At 45.9% G+C, this 17,417-nt stretch overlaps 1 protein-coding gene across 1 annotated transcript in view; it reads left to right on the plus strand.

Annotated features, from left to right (window-relative positions):
* Positions 1 to 17,417, plus strand: part of fkbp5 (FKBP prolyl isomerase 5) — a 69,278-nt gene that overhangs the window by 10,506 nt on the left and 41,355 nt on the right. The window contains exon 2 of the mRNA XM_033042767.1: positions 14,867 to 15,011. Coding sequence (XP_032898658.1) covers positions 14,867 to 15,011 — 145 coding nt within the window. The remainder of the gene's footprint in view (positions 1 to 14,866; positions 15,012 to 17,417) is intronic.

Raw genomic sequence — 17,417 nt, forward strand, 5'->3', positions numbered from 1 at the left:
TGAGGCAGCAGCGGTAGATGCGTTCGCGCTGGATTGGGGAAATTTCTTCTTCTATGCATTTCCTCCCTTCTGCCTCATTAGTCGGGTACTACGCAAAATACAAATGGACTCTGCTTCAGGTATTTTGATAGTACCCGACTGGTTCCCGATACTCCATGACATGGTTGTTGGAACTCCGATGACATTTCCCAGTGACCCAGAATTATTAAAACACCCAGTGTCAGGCATAAGCCACCCATGCCATGAAAAAATCAAATTCCTGGGTTGCAGATTCTGAACAGACCATTGCTGGGACTGGGATTATCAGAACAAACTGTCGACACCATGTCAGCATCCCTCCGGACATCCACTAAAAAACAGTACTTGACCAATATAAAAAAATGGGAAAAGTGCTGCCTGGATACAGGGACCACCTACACAACTGCATCAGCCAACGTACTGGAATTCCTGGCCAAACTTCACTACGAAGAAGGACTCAGCTACAGTGCCATCAACACAGTGAGAAGTGCCCTGTCTGCCTACTTAACACTAGCACCAGGACAACAGGCCATGGGATCTCACCCACTGGTGGTAAAATTAATGAAATGCATTTACAATACCAACCCCCCTAGACCAAGGTACACCCATATATGGGATGTCAGTGAGGTCCTGACTTACCTCAGGGGATGGCCACCAGCCAGATCCCTCAGCCTGGAACAATTGACACTCAAAACGCTCATGTTAATGGCACTTGTATCCACACAGAGGGTCCAGTCTCTACCTCGGTTACGACTGGACAACATGATTACAGCTCCAGACCAGATCTCGTATATGATCCAGGGACTGATCAAACAGAGCAGGCCAGGAACGCCAAGTCCAGTCGTGGTCTTCCGGGCTTACCCACCAGAACCACGGTTATGTGTCATGACCCACCTACTATCTTATATAGACACAACTAACAATATTCGAGGGAGTGAAAACGCCTTGTTTGTCAGTCATAAAAAACCTCATGCTCGGGTGACGAGCCAAACCATTTCGAGATGGCTCAAGCAGGTGCTAAAAGCTGCGGGGATTGACACTAACTTGTATAAATCTCACTCCACCAGGGCAGCATCCGCGTCAACGGCGGAAAGAATGAACGTGCCGATGGACCATATCCTGGCTACAGCAGGATGGGCAAGGGAAACCATGTTCAGGACTTTTTATCACAAGCCGTTGGCAAAACCTGTGTTATATGCAGAAACAATTTTACAGTCTGCAAATATTTAATTTAAGCCCGGGGGAGCAATTTTCTTTTTTGTTGTTATTGTCAATAAATACCGTTTTGTTTTTCATAAACAGATTCATTGGTTGATTACGATAACACACTTCCTCCCTCAAAGACTTCGGCAGTGATGTAGTAATTACTGTTACACGGTTTGAAATCACAGAGCTTTGAAATCTTCACGTAGTCACTCACGTGACTCCGAAGTAAAATAGTAAGATTAAACGAGAACTTACCAGTTTGAAGTTTGTATTTTATGAGGAGTTACGATGAGGGATTACGTGCCCTCCACTCCCACCCTCAATAATATGGGTCAAATTCATAAACTGATGTCTCCTTGTCTTTACTATGTTTACTTCAATAACTGTGTCTATCTGTGATTCCACACCGCTGCTTTGAAGTATGCCACGCATGCGCGCTGAGCGGGTTCTTCACGTAATCCCTCATCGTAACTCCTCATAAAATACAGATCAAACTTCAAACTGGTAAGTTCTCGTTTAATCTTACTATTAGATAGCACTTAGGCCATTATGTTCCTTGTGGTCTCCATATCACAAACAGTTTACCGAGACACAGAAACAAGTACAGAAAGGATATATATAAGAATTCTACCAATGTTGGGAAGGATTAAGCAGACTTGGACATTTCCAATAGGGGTTTTTAAGAGATATGAAGGACATTTATATGGTAAATGTAGAGAATAATTTCACCTCAAAGTTTGCATATGTTTAACACAGAGAGAGGATAAATATAAAGGGAACTGAAGGGGGATTTCTTCACATATATAGTATATGTGGAAAGGTTGAAACGGATGGTGTGTGTGTGCATTTAAGAGGCAGCTCGACAGATATGTGTGGGGACAGAGGGATGTTAGCACAGACTGGGAGAAATAACTGGAGTGAGGACGATTACACGTAAATACCAGTGTGAACCATAGGTTTATGGTGAGGGGGGAAAGATATAATAGGAATTCGAGTGGTGACGTTTTCACACAAACGGTGGTGGGTGCATGGAATTAGTTAGCGGGAGACAGGAAACAAGTTAGGTGAGAGGGAACCGAGAGATATGAGAAGTAACATACAACAAATTAATGAAAGGAAGGCAAAAAGACAGCAACAATGGTCAAGGAAAGGTGGAGCCCACAATGGTCCATTGTTGGCTGTGGGAGAGGTAATAACGAGTAATCCAGACAGCAGCAGGACGACTGGTTCAGAGGGGTGTGGGCCAAGCGCAGGCAAGCGGGACTAATGTAGATGGGACATGTTGGTTGGGGTGGGCAAGTTGGGTCGAAGGGCCTGTTTCCACACTGTATGAATCTAGGACTCTATGAGGCAGTTGGTTAGATTAGAAACCGACTTGTACGTTATGCAATATTGCATTGAGAACCACCTGTGATGTTATCTCAGTTCCAACTCCTCCAGTACACAGAGTACATTGTGGTTTCCTGTCTATACACGGCAATGTCCATTTCCTGTTTATACTTGTTATCTGCTCAGAATACATCTGTACTCTGGCAATTGCTATTGGGAATGGCCATTAGCAACGCTTGAGTTTTATGAGCAAAGATCTCTCTAGGTGCCTTTTCTTGTGGAGAAATACTTGCAAACAGAAGATGGTAGTAGTTAAGGCTGTTCAATGCGAAAACAGCATTTAAAAGACTTAAGATAGACACAAAGTGTTGGAGTAGCTCAGCGGGTCAGGCAGCATCTCTGGAGACCCTTCTTCTGAGAGTCAGGGGGGAGGGAAACTAGAGGTATGAAAGGGTTCAGAACAAATCAGAGCCTGGCACTGATGACCAAGGACAGGTGGAGCCCACAATGGTCCATTGTTGGCCGTGGAAGAGGTGATGACGAAGGGATACGAACAGTGAAACTAGCAGGACGGCCGGTACAGAGGAGAGACGGAGAGAGAGGGAATGCAAGAATGCAAGAATCCATATTCATACCGCTGGGTTGTAGGCTGTCTGTGCAGAGTTTGTACATACTCCCCGTGACTGCATGGGGTTTTTTCCGGCTGCTCCGGTTTCCTCCCACATTCCAAAGATGTGCATTTATGTAGATTAAACATGTCGGAAGGAACTGCAGATGCTAGCTTATACCGAAGACACAAAATGCTGGAGTAACTCAGTGGGTCAGGCAGCATCTCTGGAGAAAAGGAATAGGTGACGTTTCGGGTTGGAACCCTGCTTCGGAGTCTGAAGAAGGGTTCCGACTCAAAACGTCACCCATTCCTTTTCTCCAGAGATGCTACCTCACCTTCTGAGTTACACCAGCATGTTGCTTCTTCTACCTTCAGGTTTATAGATTATTTGGCTTCTGTGAACTGCCTCTAGTGTGTAGGACATAGAACTAGGGTGATCAATTGTCGGCACGGACTCGATGGGCCAAAGGGTCTGTTTCTACGCTGTATCTCCAAACTAGACCAAGTGTGCTTTATATTTGGGAGACAAGTCTTGAAGAAGCTCCACAGTCATGCCTTCCATCCAATTGACTGAAATATCTACAGATAAGGAGGTTTGTGGGGACTTAGTCAATGTAAAAACATATTTCTTGCTGAGGAACATGTTCACCTACACATTGTTCTAACTATTTGTGAAACCGCTCAACAGATCCCTAAATGCTTTTAACCGTAAATGTATTAAAAAAGAATCAGTGCTATTTACCTGGCACTTTTTGGAAAGCTGCTTTTATGATAATGAAGAAAATATGTCACTGAGGTCGATATCCAAAGGCGAGGTGTGGGAGCATCAAAACAGTAGAAGGGTTCCAACCCGAAAACGTCACCTATTCTTCTCCAGCATTTCAATATATCTCTGCACATGTGACAATGGTAATACTAAATTCAGACTATACACAAAAAACATAAATTCTGCAGAAATTACACAACTTCAGTAAGGCAGTAAAATAAAGACAACAAAGGCAAAGAAGAAATCAAGACGTTGATGCAAACCACACTTAGAAAAAAACAGCAAGTCTATGGTTGTGCAAGCGGTGATCTGTAGCGTGCCGTTAGAAACATAGAAAATAGGTTGCAGGAGTAGGCCATTCGGCCCTTCGAGCCAGCACCTTGTATCTTGTACCTTGTACCTTCCGAAGAGTCCACCAGGGACTATACTGGAAGTTGGACAATTTTATACTGGATATATATATTTTTTTTTACATTTATCAAGCCAATTAATCAATTTAAGCCTACAAAAATTCAGCACATAAATGAGATTAATTAAACAAGCGTGTTATTTTAAAAACACAAAAAGCAAATACGCGAGATGCCTGTAATTAATTTTATGTTCTTTTAACTTTGATCATCCCTTTGCCTTCACTTTTTGGAAGGAAACAGTAAACATTCATATCTTTCCTTGTATCTTCGACCATATCATGCAACATCTGATCACATCACCCAACATCCTCACGACGTTCAGAAAACATTTGGACAAGTACATGGATAGAATATGTTTAGAGAGACACAAAAGGCTGGAGGAACTCAGCAGGTTAGGCTGCATCTCTGGAGAAAAGGAACAGGTGACATTTCGGGTCAGGACCCTTTTGCAGACTGAGTGGCAGGGGAGAGGGAACTGGGAGATACAGTATGAAAACGTACATGGAACAAATGAATGAAAGGTATGAGAGCAAAGAGTCAGATCAAAGGTACAATGATCAAGGATAGGTGGAGCCCACAACGGTCCCTTGTTGGCTGTGGGAAAGGTGAAGATGAGTAATGCAAACAATGAAATTCAGCAGGACGACAGGTTTAAAGGGGTATGGGCAAAATACAGGCTAGTGCGTTTGATGTAGATGGGGCATGTTGGTGGCCGTGGGCAAGTTGGGCTGAAGGGCCTGTCTCCATGCTGTATTGACAATGACTATGACATACTGCTCTATTTGGCCAAAGTTTTGAATATTTAAATTCTCTACATTTCAGATATTTTAAAAAGATTTCAGTGACGTAAGAATTCTGTTCTAACGCGCACTTGTTGGGTCAGTTTCAGTTCCAGTTCCAGTGACATCTGACGCATGCAAATTTAACGGTGGTAGGTAGGTGGGGGATTCAGCCGCAGTCAGCATGGAACGTGGCTTGTTGTGAGTATTCTGGGAGGCACAAGAGACTGCAGATGCTGGAATCTGGAACAAATTATTGGAGGAAATCAGTGGCCCGGGCAGCATCTGTGGAGGGAAAGGAACGGTCGATGTTCGGGTCGATAAGATACGTTACGATAGAACTTTATTTATCCCAGGAGAGAAATTGGTCAAATTTCATCAGGGTCGAGACACTGCATCAGCACTGAGAGTGTGGAGGGGAGATAACCAGTATGGAGAAGTGAGGGGTGGGGGGGAAGAGGCAGGAGCTGGGAGAAGGTAGGTGGTTCAGAAGAAGGGGTTCTAGTGGCCATTTGGCTTGTTTTGTGTGTCATTAATGATGGCGTGTGTCTTTACATTTTACACTGCCCGTTATATTGTGGGTGGGATTCATGACGTAATTTAACATAGAAAATAGGTGCAGTAGGAGGCCATTCGGCCCTTCGAGCCTACACTCGGCCCTTCGAGCCAGCACGTGTTGAGGGCGTGTTTGGAGCTAAGTTTCTCGCGCAGAAGCTTAGTTTTTAGTTTAGTTTAGGACCAGGTAGGGGAAGGTTTACCCTTTGACCATGCGAAGCGTAACGGAGACACGAGGGGTTTTCTAACCTTTAAAGCGATGAGTTGGAGTTCGATGGAGATTATACTGTATGTCGGAAGAATTTTGGATGTACCCTATTGTTTTTCATCAACAATAAATAATTTATTAATCAAAGGACTGTGTTTTGAAGATTTATCTGTGAAGAAGCTCTGAAGGTCCCCGACGGTGAGCTTGCATGCATACGAAGACATTCCCCTTAACCATGTAGTCCATTTAGCAGCTAGAGGGAGTCATCTCTTGAACGATATAAAAATCCCCCGCTACAGGAGTCCATCCTGAGATGTTACCTATTCATTTTTTTAAGATCAGAGAGGTCCATGACGTCAGTTAGTCGTGAAACTACCACCCTAGTCGTACTAGTTTCACTGTGTTCCTGTTGAGTTTCATTGTCTGTTTAACACCATCCACAGATTCACAACCCTCTGTGTGAAAAAGGTTTTCCTCATCTCCGTTCTAAATGGTTTACCCCTTATTCTTAAACTGTGGCCCCAGGTTCTGGACTCCCCCAACATTGGGAACAAGTGGGTAGTGTGTGGGTGATAAAATAATTGGAACCATTTTGGGGGGGGTGGGGGGGGGTAAAGAAACTGGGTAACAGGGAGTTGGGGTGAAGATGGTATTGGAAAGAAAAGAAGAGAGATGCAGGATAGAAACAGGCCCTTCAGCCCACTAGTCCAACCCAACCCTCTACACTATTGCAGAAATTGCAGAGCCCAGACCATCACGCAAACCAACCTCCCTTCCATTGACTCTATCTACACTTCACGCTGCCTCGGCAAGGCCACCAGCATAATCAAGGACCAGTCTCACCCCGGTCACTCCCTCTTCTCCCCTCAGGCAAAAGGAACAGGTTTGATAACGCACACCTCCAGATTCAGGGACAATTACATCCCATTTGTTATCAGGCAACTGAACCATCCTACCACCAACTAGAGATCGGTCCTGACCTCCCATCTACCTCATTGGAGACCCTTTGACTATCTTTAATTGGACTTTACTGGGCTTTATCTTGGACTAAACGTTATTACGTTGATCCAGTATCTGTACACTGTGGATGGCTTGATATTAATCATGTAAAGTCTTTCCACTGACTGGATAGCGTACAGCTTTTCATCGTACCTTGGTACATCTGACAATAATAAACAAGACTAAACCAAACACTGACCCAACATTAATCCCACAATCCCATCAACGAATATGAGTGAGTGTGTGAGAGGCTCTGGGTGGATCAGAACAAGAGAAGAAGGAACAGAGGGGGTGCAGCTCATCCGAAATTGGAGAATTCGACCTTTGGGCTGCAGACTACGTGGGCGGAATAGGAGATGCCGTTTCTATAGCTTACCTGTAGCCTCACCCTGGTGGGGCCTGGATCACCGCTCTGTTGCACTATTGCACGGATGCAGTGGAAGTAGGACCTACAGTACATTACATGATGACCAGGACCTTACTACTCTTCCGTGGTCACGTGACCAACTTCTCCATGATCATGTGACCGGTGGCTCGCCGTCACGTGACCTGCTTCCCCTTGATCACGTGGTTGACTTCTCTGTGATCATGTGACTGATGTCTCCTTGATCATGTGACTGGACTGGAGTCTCGCGGTTACGTGACTGGCATCACCTTGATCGCTTGGCCGACTTCTCTGTGATCACACATAGATGCATAGGCAATAGGTGCAGGAGTAGGCCATTCGGCCCTTCGAGCCAGCACCGCCATTCAACGTGATCATGGCTGATCATCCACAATCAGTACCACGTTCCTGCCTTCACCCCATATCCCTTGATTCCTTTAGCCCTTAGAGCTCTATCTAACTCTCTTTTGCATGCATCCAGTGAATCGGCTTCCACTGCCTTCTGAGGCAGAGAATTCCACAAATTCACAACTCTCCATTCTTAAACTGCGGCCCCTGGTTCATGTGACTGACGTCTCCACGATCACCTCTGTGATCGCGTGACTGGCATCTCTGTGATCATGTGACAGACCTCTCTGCGATCACGTGATCAAACATGTGACCACATGACCAACTTACCTGCGACATGACCAGCCTCTCTGTGACCACGTGAGCAGCTTCATGTGATGACTACGTCCTTGTTACTCCTCGGCGTGGAGTGAGAGGAGAATCATGAACGTGTGTTGTGCCTGTCCCCCAGCTGTGTTGATTCTATACATTCATGACTAGTTCCTGCTGCTAATGAGCCTTGAACTTCCCCAGTTTTCTTTTTTAACTGTGAACTGTTTCATCCAGGAAGGATGGTCGGGGAAACCTCCAGTGAATTGTTTGAAGAAATGCCATGAATAAAGGTTCCGGGACGTTCCACGTTTTTCCAGTGCGTGGATGGAGGCTGGGGAATATCGGAATTAGATTCCAAAATTATCTGATACAAAATGCCTTTTGCTGCCCTTTGTTTGTGCTTAATTTTCAAGTAATTACGAAACAGAAAATTGAACAGCGTCTAATTAACATTGTTTGATTTGTTATTACCTTCTCCCAGCTACCAACAATCTATTCTACATCTTTCTTGATCCGCATCCACTTTGTTCCTGTTTTCACACCTTACATTTCCTTATCTATGTATCTCCCTCTTCCTGGACTTTAGTCTGAAGAAGGGTCTTGACCCAAAATGTCACCCACTCCTTCTCCCCAGAGATGCTGCCTGTCCCGCTGAGCATTTTGTGTCTATTCTAAATTTCCACCCTCTGTGAAATACACTGTGATGTTTTGTTTAAATACTGTCCCCTTGAATTCTCTGGGCGTATGAAATGATTGTGTGATCCCCTGTTTTAACATTAAGAAATTTAGGTTAAAGGGGCGGTCCCACTTGGGCGACCTAATTGGCGAGTTTAGAAGAGTTTGAAAAAATGTCATGTTGAAAACCTCCTTCGACTATGTAGAAGACCTCCTTTGACCTCCTTCGATTATGTTGAAGACCAGCTTCGACTAGCTACGACTAACTTCGGGAAAATTGGACACCGAATAGTGGAGAGTAGGACGACCTCCTTCGATCTCCTTCGACCTCCCTTCGACCTCCCTTTGACTATGATGAAGACAATCTTCGACTACCTTCGACTACCCTCGATTACCTACGACCTAGGAGTAACAAAAATATCGATTTTTTCCATGGCAACCTTTTTTTAACATATCGAAAAAAACGCTGCGACTAGCTACGACTAACTTCGGGAAAATTGGACACTAGCTGCGGCCTCGAGTACGCGGAGACCACTCTCGAGCATGAAGGAGTTACGAAGACCTCCTACGACCTCGTGTCGACCATGCTACGAGTATGAGTCGAGGGCAAACTCGCCACAACTCGTGGATTAGGTCGCCCAAGTGGGACAGGCCCTTAACTAATTTATATTTGGATGCCCTCGTTGTGTACAGCTCATTGCCTGACAGTGAACTTGAGCAACTGCAGCAGGGTAAATATTTATGCCAACAAATACTCTCTCCTGAGTTTATTTGGTGGGTATCATTTCAGTGACTAATTTGTCAATGCGTGCAAAACCACTGTTCCCATAAATGTTTGTATATGTGGCTCAGGATCTTTAACAGACCAAACCAGAAGGACTGCAGTTTGTAGGTTGATTGTCCTCTGCATATTGCATAGTGTAGAGAGTGGATGTGAACATGGGACTACATAGAACTGTTATGAATGGGTAATTAATGGCTAGCATGAATTGTGTGGGCCGAAGGGCTTCTCTCCATGCTGTATCTCTATGTCTAAAACCATGGCCAGGAATGAGGTGCACATGAGGAGCTCTGCTCCTGGCCAGCATTGTTGTCCATGTAATGCGTGCCTATCTCAAAGTCAACAGTGAATGTTGAGGGCCTTGGGAAAATGTCTAATGGTGGACCACTGATGAATGATTTGCCGGGCTATGATCTTGGGGCATCAACTTCATCCCGAACCACAAATTGCACAAACTGCAGGGGCACGGCCGTGTTTAAGGTTGGGCGCAGCGGTAGAGTTGCTACCCGGATTCCATCTTGACCACGGGTGCTGGCGGTACGGAATTTGCACGTTCTCTCCGTGACCTGCGTGGGTCTTTCTCAGGGATCTCCGGTTTCCTCCCACACTCTACAGACGTACAGGTTTGCCGGCTAATTGGCTTTGGCAAAATCGTAAATTGTCCCTAGTGTGTAGGATAGCGTCAGCATGGCTGGTCGTCACGGACTCGGAGGGCCGAAGGGCCTGTTTCCGTGCTGTATCTCCAAACTAAACTAAAGGTTTCTCTTCACTAACAGCGCGGAGGAGCATAATTCTTGATTTTCTTGGCAGTACTACACCACAACATGTTTTCCTCGCACAGGGCGGTTTTATTTAGAGTTTGCAATGTCATTGTTGTCCTTGTCAGTGTAGGCTGTTGAAGGCTGGCAGCACAATCTCCATTTGGCTTACTGTTATCACAGGCAGCTCGGAAGGTCGTGTAAGTTCCCTGGGATCGAGGGTAAAGCTGCTGAAACAGGCGACGTCTGCCTTCAGTCAGAGCTGTGTGGGACGGAACTGCAGACGCTGGTTTACACCGAAGATGGACACAAAAATGCTGGAGTAACTCAGCGGGTCATGCAGTGGAGAGATGGAATGGGTGACGATTCGGGCCGAGACCCTTCTTCAGACTGAGAGTCAGGGGAGAGGGTGTCTAGAGATGTGGAAGGGTAAGGTGTGAAAAGGACAGATCAAAGCAGACAACGATATGGACGATGTGGATATAGAATGGTCCATTGTTGGTCGAGAGGGAGGTCACAAGGAGGCACACAAACAGAAAAACTAATCAGAGGGACCGTGAAACTAGTCGGAGAACTAGAGTGGGGGGTTCACTGACCTTCTGATCACTTGTATGCCTCCTTGTCACCTTCCCCTCAGCTAACAATGAACGATTTTGTTCAGCCACAGCCCTCTCCACAGTCAAAACAAGATTCTCAAGTCTTAAGTCACAGGTATGCAAAGATTCAGATGAGGGGGCAAGATATTAAGGGAGGCAGAAGAAGTCTCTCTAAGTTAATGCCAGCATTGCGGATGAGATAAACTATATGCTGTACTGTTTACTGGAGACAGGACCTTTATTGATGTGTTTGACAGTCCCCATTTATGCAGCAAAGGATCACACAGATCGGAACCTCACTTCCGTACATTTGCATATCTGTAAAGATCTATTGGACTTTATGTCAGTCGTCCAATATAAATTCCAATCTGGGGACTCTTTGTCAAATCTGTCTTAAGACTAAGTAAACCCTTTAATCAATGAAGGCTTTGTGGTGTTTACCAGCAGAGGGAGAGTGCAGGACACCATTCTAGAGGCAGATTCATTTATGAATGTGGTCATAGGGATTTATAAAAGCAAGGACAGAATGTACGTTTGCAAATCAGGCTCTAAGTTAGGTCAATGTTTGCCGGTTTTCTTATCTTATTTGAGAACTAACTTGCCGTTATGTGTAAGGATAAAGAGGGTGGCGCAGCGGTGGAGTTGCTGCCTTGCAACGCTTGCAGCGCAGGAGACCCGGGTTCGATCCCGACTAAGGGTGCTGTCTGTACGGAGTATGTTCTCTGTACCCCTGTATCTCCGGGATCTCCGGCTTCCTCCCACTGTCCACAGGCGTACAGTCACGTAGGCGAACACTTTACACCTTACACAGGCATAGGGTGATTGGCCTGGTGTAAGTGTAAATTGTCCCTAGTGTGAGTAGGGTAATGTGCTGGGATCGCTGGTCGGCGCGGATACGGTGGGCTGAAGGGCCTGTCTCCGCGCTGTATCTAAACTAAACTAAACTAAATCAGATGGGGTTGGGGGGGGGGGGGGGAAGGGGAGGTGGTCTTATCTTCCGCGCCCTCAAGGTCGGCTGTGGGAGGCGGCCCCCCCCCCCCCCCACGTGAAACAAGCGCTGAAGATGGCCGGGCAACGTGAGGGACGACGGGTTTGCGGGACGACTGGAACGGAGGCAACGGCTGCAACGGGCCTTTGAGGACAACTGTAGCTGGGACGGTACAATGGAGTCAAAATGATGCCTCTTGCATAGAGACTCAGTGGGCTGTGCTGTACATTCAGTACTAACCGGGGGGTTGGGCTTTTATGTATGGTGATAGTCTTGCTGATCTGTATACAAATAAAAATGTCACTGCACCTTGCTATACATGATAATAAAGATATCATTGAACCATAGGGAAATAAGAATATTGGCCACCATCTGTGAATATTTAACACACCTGGCAATTCTTACACCTGTAAGGGCCAGACTTAAAACTAGCATAAGATAGACACAAAAAGCTGGAGTAACTCAGCTGGTCAGGCAGCATCTCTGGAGAGAAGGAATGGGTGACGTTTCGGGGTCGAGACCCCGAAACGTCACCCATTCCTTCTCTCCAGAGATGCTGCCTGACCAGCTGAGTTACTCCAGCTTTTTGTGTCTATCTTCGGTTTAAACCAGCATCCGCAGTTCCTTCTTACACATTACAACTAGCATAGTTGCACATGACCGAGTCAAGCATATTATGCACTGATCTGGGAAATCCTATCTATAGTGTGTGGGATGGAACTGCAGATGCTGGTTTACACCAAAGATAGACACAAAATAGAAACATAGAAATTAGGTGCAGGAGTAAGCCATTCGGCCCTTCGAGCCTGCACCGCCATTCAATATGATCATGGCTGATCATCCAACTCAGTATCCCGTACCTGCCTTCTCTCCATACCCTCTGATCCCCTTAGCCACAAGGGCCACATCTAACTCCCTCTTAAACATAGCCAATGAACTGGCCTCGACTACCCTCTGTGGCAGGGAGTTCCAGAGATTCACCACTCTCTGTGTGAAAAAAGTTCTTCTCATCTCGGTTTTAATGCTGGGGTAACTCAGCGGGTCAGACAGTATCTCTGGAGAAAAAGGAATAGGTGACATTTCGGGTCGAGGTCCTTCTTCTGACTGAGAGTCGGTTTCAGAAGGGAAACTAGAGATATAACGAGCTAGAAAGAACAAATGAATGAAAGTTATGCAAAAGGGCACATCAAAGCCAGCAACGAAGATCAAGGAAAGGTGGAGCCCACAATGGTCCATGGGTGGGTTTTCTCCGGGTTCTCCGGTTTCCTCCCATACTCCAAAGACGTACATGTTGGTAGGCTAATTGGCTTGGTAAAATTATAAATTGTGCTTAGTGTGTGTTGGATAGTGTTCATGTGCGGGGATCGCTGGGTTGGCGCGGACCCGGTGGGCCGAAGGGCCTGTTTTCGTGCGGTATCTCCGAGCTAAACTAAGTAACGAAGATTAACAGGGAACCTTCGCCTCCAAACAATAGACGTCGTCCTCTGAGGTTTGCAATCGTGAGAGAATTGTTTGTGTTCTGGAGCAAGGTGCCTGAACACCGACAGTGAAACTGACACCAACTGTGCGACATGGACAAACATGGGCTGGGGTGGCCGTGTGGGTTCGTGGAACTAAACCGGAGACTTGCAGCGATGATTCACAAATATTGCTTCAATCCCACTGTGGTCTCTGCGGAATTTAATTAATCAAATAGATCTGGAATTTTTTTTAAAAGCTTCAGCAATGTGACCTTCAAGGTAATTCTTCACCAGGCTTCTCAATGTCATCAAGGATCTGAGCCAATTTGGAGAGCAGCCCATTGACAAGTCACATACACAGCCGTATATCATTCAGCCGAGAGTGTGAAATTCGGTCTCTGATAATGGCAGTTCACAGTGCGACGCTGTCCACCATTGACTTTGTTTAGTTTAGAAATGCAACATAAAATACAGGCCTTTCGGCGCGCCCACTCCACGCCGGTCATCCACCGTCCGTCCGTTCACACTAGTTTAGTTTAGTTTAGTTTAGTTTAGAGGTACAGCGTGGAAACAGGCCCATCGACCCTCCGAGTCCGCACTGACCAGCGATCCCCGTACACTAGCATTAAGCTACACACTAGGGACAACTTGCTACTGAAACCACAATCAACTCTGTAATTCTTTGGAGTGTGGGAGGAAACCGGAGCACCGGGAGAAAACCCACGTGGTCACGGGGAGATCGTGCAAACTCCGTACCGACAGCACTCATAGTGAGGATGGAACGTAGGTCTCTGGCGCAGTAAGGCGCGCCACCGTGTCACCCTATTTCTATGAAATCCCACTTTCGCACCCACTCCCAACATACTAAGGGGGCCATTTGCAGAGGCCAATTAACCAACAAACCCGCACGTCTTTGGGAAGTGGGAGGAAACGGGAGCACCCGGAGGAAATCCATCTGATCACAGGGAGAACGTGCAAACTCCGCACAAACAGCAACTGAGGTCAGGATTGAACTCGGGTCTCTGGTGCTGCAAGTAAAGGCAGCAGCTCAGCCAACCATCCCCATGGTGAAGCGCATGGTTCGCCATTGAGCTCCAAAGATAGACACAAAGTGCTGGAGTAACTCAGCCGGGTCAGGCAGCATCTCTGGAGAAAATGGACAGGTGACGTTTCAGGTCAGAACTTCTTCAGACGAAAGGTCCAGACCCGTGGTTCTAACCTGAAACGTCACTTATTCCGTTCTCCAGAGATGCTGCCTGACCCGCTGAGTTACTCCAGCACTTTGCGTCTAATCTTTGGTGTAAACCAGCATCCGCAGGTCCTTGTTTCTGACATTGGACCCCATGTGGGCAGATTAGACCGTACGTTAAAATATACTGGGATCCCAGTGCAGAGGTCACCCCTAGCCTTTCTCATTGCATTCACAACATATACGCTGAACATGGTATCATCAGTGTTCTTGCTCTCTTTGCCACAGCATGTTCAGCATAAATGTTGTGGATGATGGAAATGATGGGAATGTTTTCAGGGCCAGCATAGACTCTGTGGGCCAAATGGTCTCCTTCTGCGAAAGAAAATGGATAAAGCTTTGCTGTTGTGTAGCCATTTTGCACAGGGTCTTTGTTACTCTTTTTGCCACATCTTTAGATTTCCATTGATTCATGTTTCCCATTGTCTTCCTAGATTGTCAAGAAGGCAGGAACCGATGGTGAGACTCCCATGATCGGTGACAAAGTATTTGTCCATTACACTGGCACCCTGCCGGATGGAAGAAAATTTGATTCAAGTAAAGACAGAAATGAGCAGTTTGTTTTTGATCTGGGGAAAGGTAAGTGATTTCGCAAATCGGTCCTTGCTGGAAAAAGCAAAATGTAGATTCAAGAGTGCAAGCATTATTTAATTTTTGCCGTTTATAGTCTGATGCAAAGCTTGCGTCTGCCCAGCTTCACACAGTAGCAAACAAAGTGCTGGAGGAACTCAGCAAGTCAGGCAGCATCTGGGGAGGGAATAGACAGGTATGAGGGATATGGGCCAAGCTCAGGCAAGTGGGACTAGTGTAGATGGGACATGTTGGTCGGGGTGGGCAAGTTGGACCGCAGCGCGTGTTTCTACGCTATATGACTAATAAAGCAGATGAAGGTAGAATATGGACATACGCTATCATAGCTGTCAATGAAACAGGGCATAAAGAATGATGCAAATGCAGCTCCACTTTCCTATTTGGCAGAGTTTTTAAATGGGCGGGATTTAAAAACAAAAGCAGGCTAGGATTACAGCATTGGAAAAGGAAATAATTATGATTGTGAAGAGGCAAGTGTGTTAGCGGTATCTACAAATGAGGCCATTTGGGCTGTGGTCCATCACACTGTTAGGGATGCACTATGACCCATGAACAGTCAAATGTCAGCACTAAGATGCCGGCAAAAAAAAAAGTGATTTAGAAGCTGCTACTTAATCGTGCCTCAGTGTCCAACAAGTGGGAGATTCTCAAAGAGCCACCAGAACAAGTATGGACACCAGCAAAATCAAGGACCAGTCTTGCCCCGGCCACTCCCTCTTCTCCCCTCTCCCATCAGGCAAAAGGTTCGGAAGTTTGAAAACACACACCTCCAGATTCAGGGACAATTGCTTCCCAGCTGTTATCAGGCAACTGAACCATCGTATCACCAACTAGAGAGTTGTCCTGAGCTACCATCTACCTCTCCGGAGACCCTCGGACTATCTTTACTCGGACTTTACTGGACTTTATCTTGCACTGCACATTATTCCCTTTATTCTGGATCCGCACACTGTGGATGGCTCAATTGTAATCATGCAATCTTTCCGCGGACTGGATAGCACGCAACAAAAATCCTTTTCACCGAACCTTGGTACGCATGATAATAAGCTAAAGTATACTGTAAGCTAAACTAAACTAAACTAGACTCAACTACACCAAACTAGTGCTGGTGTAAGTGTAGGCTCGAAGGGCCGAATGGCCTACTCCTGCACCTATTTTCTATGTATCTATGTAACTAGGATGGAAAGCATGGAAAAAGAGGGTAAACATTGGAAGGGACATTGGAAATTTACTTGAGGGAATTAATGTCAATGATTCAGTACGTTCTGCGCATATTGAATGAAGTTCAGGGATTTGATTCTCTTCCCAGTCTAAGACCCAGCATAGCCACTGATAAGTCATCTATGTGAGTGCAGAATGATGGCAACAATAAATGCGATACTCTCCAAAGGATTTACTTGCTGACAGACGTGTTTCTGCATGGAAGTGCGTTGCACGGCCAAGCTACAGATAGCTGCACAGATCTGGGATAACCTGACTCCTTGGGCAGTTACCAACTCACCATCTAGTTTCTTTGGCGGCTATTATCCCAACATCTAGTTTTTCTTTTGTGCGTCATTGAGCACTTAAGACCATTTGACCTATAACGCCCAATGCCAGACCATTGATCACGCTATCCATTTCCTCTGTTCCTTCCGTATAATCTTACAAAGAGTTCTGTTTCAATATTTCCCTTTTGGATGTTGCAACTGAATTTGATTCCTAGATCCCTTCAGGCATTCCAGATCAAGACTATTTGTTGAAAAAATTAGGTCCAAGTTGCTGTTATCCTGTGGGCAATCTTCTTAACTCTGTGATTTCTGATTTCACCCTGCCACTGGAAGGAGTTTTCTCTCTTGTCAATTCCTTGATATAATCAAATTCTTACATTGCGGGGACAATCGCAATGTTTAAGAAGCAATTTGGCAGGTACGTGGATTGGACAGGTTTAGAGGGATACGGGCCAAACGCAGGCAAGCGGGACTAGTGTAGATGGGACATGTTGGTCGGTGTGGGTAAGTTGGGCCAAAGGGCCTGTTTCCACACTGTGTGATTGTATGTCTATGTGTGTGCTTGTGTTTACACGAAAGCAAGTGTGGATTTTCATATTCAGCGATTTGTTCTCCCTCTAACCCCATCTCTCTCCTCATCTCCATTCCATGCAGTGTTTCACCTCATCTTCTACCTGTGCATGGTGCAGTCCTCCAGACTCAATATCACATTCTCTAACTTTAGATATCATCATCCTTGTTCCTATCTATGGAGTTGGGCCGAAGGTCCTGTTTCCACACTGTGTGACTCTATGACTCTCTGTAGAAACATAGAAACATAGAAAATAGGTGCAGGAGTAGGCCATTCGGCCCTTCGAGCCTGCACCGCCATTCAATATGATCATGGCTGATCATCCAACTCAGT

This window comes from Amblyraja radiata, chromosome 24 (genome assembly GCF_010909765.2).
Source record: "Amblyraja radiata isolate CabotCenter1 chromosome 24, sAmbRad1.1.pri, whole genome shotgun sequence".
Taxonomy (NCBI): Eukaryota; Metazoa; Chordata; class Chondrichthyes; order Rajiformes; family Rajidae; genus Amblyraja; species Amblyraja radiata.